This window comes from Triticum dicoccoides, chromosome 3A, assembly GCF_002162155.2.
Source record: "Triticum dicoccoides isolate Atlit2015 ecotype Zavitan chromosome 3A, WEW_v2.0, whole genome shotgun sequence".
Taxonomy (NCBI): domain Eukaryota; kingdom Viridiplantae; phylum Streptophyta; class Magnoliopsida; order Poales; family Poaceae; genus Triticum; species Triticum dicoccoides.
Window position 1 is genome coordinate 85,797,236 of NC_041384.1, and position 5,797 is coordinate 85,803,032.

Below are 5,797 nucleotides of genomic sequence, written 5' to 3' on the forward strand. Positions count from 1 at the left end.
CTTAATTAATGGACGAGGTAAATCTTTGGCCTCCGTTTTGAAAAAAAACGAGCTACATAAAAAAATTACTCCAAAGTGACTACTCCGGGTTTGGTACATGTTAGTGCATAAATTTTCCTATATTTATGAAAGACATACACATTAAATATGCTGTAGTTTCTCAGAGAAAGACTTTTCGCGTAGTGTCTGATTCACATCATGACTTTTCTTGCAGTAGCCCATCTTGTGAAAAAATTGCGCATAAGTCCTGCCGGGCCCACGCAAGGAGGTGGTAGTGGTGGTACCGGGTAGACACAAACCAGTAGAAGTAACAGTGAAAACAATGTAGCCCTGTGTGCACTGTGCTGCACCGGTGCTAGAACCCAAAGGCCAAAGCCTCGCTGCTTTATCAAGAAGAAAGCGAGCTCAGCCTCACAGGCCGAACAGAGCGAGAGATACTACTCCTACTCCTCCTGGAGAAAAGAGAAAAAGGGTGAATTACCACGAGAATGTATAAGCTCGGGGAATCGCTTTACACCTTTGCGCCCAGCATCATCATCGTCGCCAGTAATCCGAGAGGGACACAGCTTCGAAACTAGAGAAAAAAAGCTTTGCTCATCGCTGGTCACTATACTGTACAGTACGTATTTTCACTCTCTTTTAAATTTACTGCACATGCAGTGCAGCGCAGCGCGAGAAAAGAAGAGAGGAGAACAGAAGAACCCTAAAGGCCCAATGATTGTACGTACTACGCGAGATGCAATAAGAAACTGGGGCGAGATCATGAGGAAGATTTCCATGTTTGCTTAGTTAGTTAATGGTGGAGGAACTGTTGGGTGGGGGCGATTGATTGGTCGGTCCTTGATGATGATGATGGTGATGCAGGTTTTTGATTCATTTTTGCCACTCATTTGGCCGGGAAACATGATGTTGGGGATTGATTGATTGATGGAAGTGTATTTGCGTAGAGTGATACTGTGAGTGAAACGCTCGTGTGGGAGGGAACGCGGTATATGAGCATCTCTAGCGGATCATGTAACCCGCCGGCTCATAAAAATCGTTTACGGTATCCCGTCGCGCTAAAACATATCGTCGGAGTTCATCACAAGCATATCATAGGGGAGTTCATCACACGCATAGCATAGAAGAGTTTTTAATACAAACCGAAATTAAACACGCATAGCATAGATCTACTCGTCGCCGGAGTCGTTGTCGCTGTCGTCGCGGAGCGGGGGCCTGTTGCCGTGGAGGGTCGCCGTGAGTTCGTACTCCTCCAGGAGCGCCGACATGCGCGCGGCCGCAGCTGCATCTTCGGCTGCAGCGGCCTGCTTCGCCTCAAACCACGCGCGCTCGGCCGCCCTATGGCGCTGGAGGGCCGAATCGAAGAGGTTGCCGAGGCGACGGAAATTCGCTCAAGCCACGATCCGGCGCTGCGGGAGTTCACGTCGCGGGTGCGTGCCGCCTCCCTTTGCCTGTCCGACACGGGAGGGCGGAGGCTGGAGCCATCGGCCTCGTCGTCGTTGCGTCGCTTGCGATCGGCAAACCGGCCGCACCCCTCGCGGCACCCGAACCTACCACGGTCGCCGAACCCCTTGCCGCCGCCATGCCCCGCATCCACGGGCGCCATCGCCGTCAAGATCTGGTGGAAAACCTTGCTAGAGCTCACTTGATTTCTCATCGAGAGGATGAAATGCGGTGGAGAGGGATAGAGAAAAAGACAGTTGGATAGTCTAAATCGCTCGGGCGCCAACATATGTAGCAGATTGGAGGGCGGTGTACATGCCTCTCGTAAAGTTTTTACAGCTCTAGTCATTTTTTGGATCATCGCGGGCATTTTTTTCCGACTGTGCCGTATAACCGCGGGAAAGAAAAACATAGTTCGTCGGGCTTATACGAGATCTAGACATGCTCTAACTACAGGGATTTAAATGGTACCCCCTTCGTCCGGAAATACTTGTCCTATAAATTAATAAAAATGAATTTATCTAAAACTAAAATAGGTGTAGATACATTTATTTCTTCGACAAGTATTTTCGGACGGGGTAAGTATAGGTTTGAAGGAGCTGCTGGTACATGACTGGCTGTAGTGGAGTACAAGCAATGTGTTTTGGACATTTTCAGTCAACAGCGATTACATACGTACGTACTACTATCCAACTGACTCGCCGAGAAGCGTCCATGTTCATCGAACGCCCGAACCTGCTCTCCTCACTAACCCCCGAGCGAGCGAGTGAATTTGGCACGGAGCGGGTGAATTGGAAGTTTGGAACGGCAATCAGCTCAAATATACGTAAAGAAAATTCAGAAAACGGGCCTAGGTGCAATGAATCCAAGGCTTCGTAACATTACATCTTTCGCCTCTAGACTAGACAAGGAACACACGGAGAAGACATACAGTACTACGTACGTACGTATGAGAAGATGTTGATCCTACACCACCCACGTAAATTGGAAATACCGCCGTGTACCAAATCACTGTACATTTTTGGCACCCGGCCAGGGGTGAAGTGACGGGCCTAGCGCAGTAGTATTGAAGCGATCGTCCTCTGGAAGGGTATGCATGCGTACGTAGGGCCAGGGCGTATTTGTACGCGTACGGAGGACGAGCACAGTACACTGAAAATTGTTGCGTCTGCGTCCGTCCCGTCCCGTTCCGTTGTCTGACACCCCCATGAATGGCGACGCCAACTCCAACGGGCGCCCGTTGGTTGCTGCATTTCACAAGCCACCACTCGCCACCCCTCTCTCTCTCTCTGATTTTGATGCATGCGGAAGTGACGCACGCAGAGTAGGAGTAGGAGTATAGAGTGGTGGTAGGGAGGGAGGGAGGAGTAGGAGCAGTACAGTGCGGTTTGGCTGCGACTGTGCCCCCCTCCGTCCGTCCCCTAGCTCGCCTGCTTTTCTCTCACCCTCCCTCCGCCCCCCTCTTCATCACTCCCCCTCCCTCGTCTCTCTCGCCGGGCCATTCCTCTTTGCAGAGCGCGTGCGTCGGAGAGAGACGGAGAGAGAGATATTCCTGCTGGTGGAGAGAGTACGTGCCTAGCAGCAGGAGTAGCAGGGAGCAGGCGGCAGAAGCAGAAGAGGAAAACGAGAAAGGTGAGGGCGGTGGTGCTGGTGCTGGTGATGGCGGTGGGGGTGGCTGCTTCCGTCGTTTCTTTCTTTCTTGTTGATGGGGGTGACGCCGGGATGCGAGGAGGACGTGTTGCGGATTTGTGATCTTCTTCTTTCGTGTCCTTGAATCTCAAACAATCCCCCGGTTTCAGGCGGTTGGCGGCCGGCGATGCTGCGGAGGATGGTGTCCGACCAGGGCCCGGGCTCCGCCGGAGGCAGCGGAGGAGACGCCAGGCCCCGCGGCGGCGGCGGCGGGGGCGCGCTGTTCGCCGTGCCGAGGCTGTTCATCGGGCTCGCGGCCGCCAAGCGCGCGCCGGACGAGTCGGAGCGGAGCCCGACGTCGCCGCTCGACCCCAAGGCGCTGCTGCTCCGCTCGCCGCGCTCGCCGAGGACCTGGGACGCCGAGCCGGTGGGGCTCGGCCTCGTGGTGGACGTCGCCCTCGCGGCCGGCGCCGACGCCGCCGCCGCCAAGACCTGCGTGCTCAGCCCGCGCCTGCGCCTCAGGACGCACGGCTGCGCCGGCTCCACCGCCAAGGGCTGCGGCGGGGGCGGCCACTCGCAGCCGGAGCTCGGCGGCAAGACCATCTCCTGCCCGGCCTCGGCCACCGCCGGCATGTCGGTGCCCTGCAGCAGGTTCTTCCACGGGGATCTCAAGTCTGGTCCGGAGGCCGGGCGGCCGGACGGCGCCCACTCCGGCGCCAAGCGGCATTGCTTCCACCTCGGCGAGCTCCCGGGGCCGGGGTCCCTGCCGGCGTCGATCGCCGGCGGCCCCCGGCGGTTCGTCGGGTCCGTCTCGGCGAGCGAGGTGGAGCAGTCGGAGGACTACACCTGCATCATTGCCCGCGGCCCCAACCCCAAGACGACCCACATCTTCGGGGACTGCATTCTGGAGCCCCAGACGACGGTCGGGAAGAGCGACGAGGCCGCCGTGGAACCCAAGGACGGAGCTTCCGCCAAGTCCTACCTGGTGGTCAAGCGCGCCACCGAGGCCGCCGCCGGCCCGGGCGAGGACTTCCTGAGCTCCTGCTTCACCTGCACGAAGAAGCTGGAGGGGAACGACATTTACATCTACCGGTACGCCCAGTCTTTCAGTCTCAAGAAAGATACTCCAATAATTACACCTGAAAGAACAGTCTATCCAACCAATAATTGCGGCATTTGTTCGCCTATGAGCATCCCATATTCTTTTGGGGAACAAATCCTGTGAAAACTCGGAACATTTCTTTGGCAATCCAAAGAAAATGAAGTGCCACTTGAACTGAATGAATTACACCAACTGTTCTTTCTTTCTAAGCATCTTCAGAAAGAAATTCATACTAAGCAAGCTGATTTGTTGTGCGTCAACATTGCAGTGGGGAGAAGGCATTCTGCAGCGCCGAGTGCCGGGACCAGGAGATCATGATCGAAGAGGAAGCCGAGAAATGCATGGCCACGGGAGGCTCCCCTCGCTCCTCCTGCTCGTCCCTGCACGAGGACATCTTCATGGCTGGCATGATGGTGGCGACATGACCCCCCGCGACGATGGCCCGACCGAGATGCCGTCTTCTTCGCCTCGACAAGCAAGCACGCACTCAATTTTTCCCCTTGCTAGCTACAACCAGGGGATGGGGGTGATCAGTTCACAGATCAATCGATCCATCACCAGTGCGTGCACATTGCCGTTGCTGTTTTTGATTCAGCAGCTGAAGAGGAGTCGACGAGGAAGAAGGAGCGGCGTTCTTGGCGGGTCATTGTCACTTGTGGGGGTTGGATCAGCCGAGCTGATCAGCTGAGCTGCTGCTGCCATTTTTACCAGCCCTGGGAAACTTACTCGCAGGGATCTGAGTTTTTTTCCCTTTAGGAACGAGATGAAAAAAAAGAGGTGGCCTGCCTGCTGGCCTTTGGTCCTGTAGTTTTGATCTTAAGGCTGCCTGCGTGCATGCAGGCCAGAGCCACCCATCCTTTTCTTCTTCTTCTTCTTCTTCTTTTTTCGTTTGCTCCTGCTGGCAGCAGTGACCATGTCTGCACATTTGCTACTACACCACCGTGTGTGTGAGAGATAATGACATTGAGCTGCTTTGCTTTGGGTCATCTCCATCTCCATCTCCGTTCCTCTTTTCTTTTACTTTGAGCAGCAGCAGCAGCAGCAGCAGCACTGATGATGATGATGGCTGAGGACGACGATGATGGACGGGACATGATGGTGATGATGAGTGTTTAACTGACCTGATTTGCCTGCTCCACTCACCAGAACTAAAGGCATCTTTTTCCTCCATGGCCTACCAAACCCTAGCCCTAGCCAGGCCTAGATAATAATGCTGCGAGATGCCTCCCACTGCAGTCTTTGAGTAACTCATGCCTGCCTCCAGTCAAGTGATCAACTCCACTCATCAAGCCAGACCACCACACTAAAAGCAGAATGTAAGGCCAACTCCACCGCGCGACCCTATCCTGTCCGCCCCGTCCGTTTGGGGTAAAAGGGACAAAAAAGGCGGCCCAGCGTGCGGGAGCAAACGGACTTTTGTTCGCTTTGTGTCCGCTTTCGACCCATCCCCAGCCCAAACTTGCGCCGGTTTTGGGATGAAACGGACAGCGCGCGGACGGGCGGGACGCGCGCGCTTGTCCTCCCCTGGCCCGCCTATCGGTGGGAGAAACCAAAAACCCCCCGACGGCCATTTGGCGCCATTTCCCTCAAACCCTCCCACGTCCCTCCCGCCCCCTCCCCCCC

The 5,797-nt window shown here is 55.4% G+C and overlaps 1 protein-coding gene across 1 annotated transcript; it reads left to right on the top strand.

The window, feature by feature from the left end:
• The first annotated feature begins 2,685 nt into the window (after nucleotides 1–2,685).
• On the top strand, nucleotides 2,686–5,164 carry LOC119267299 (FCS-Like Zinc finger 10-like). The gene is made up of 3 exons (XM_037548668.1): nucleotides 2,686–3,075; nucleotides 3,243–4,164; nucleotides 4,443–5,164. The coding sequence occupies exons 2-3, from the start codon at nucleotides 3,260–3,262 to the stop codon at nucleotides 4,597–4,599; spliced, it is 1,062 nt and encodes a 353-aa protein (XP_037404565.1). The 5' UTR covers nucleotides 2,686–3,075; nucleotides 3,243–3,259; the 3' UTR covers nucleotides 4,600–5,164.
• Nucleotides 5,165–5,797: the final 633 nt, after the last annotated feature.

Bases quoted from the DNA above. Each gene is read 5' to 3' on its own strand.
- LOC119267299 (XM_037548668.1), top strand. From the start codon at position 3,260: ATGCTGCGGAGGATGGTGTCCGACCAGGGCCCGGGCTCCGCCGGAGGC. The intron at 4,165-4,442 runs GTACGCCCAGTC...TCAACATTGCAG, and splicing joins AACGACATTTACATCTACCG to TGGGGAGAAGGCATTCTGCA.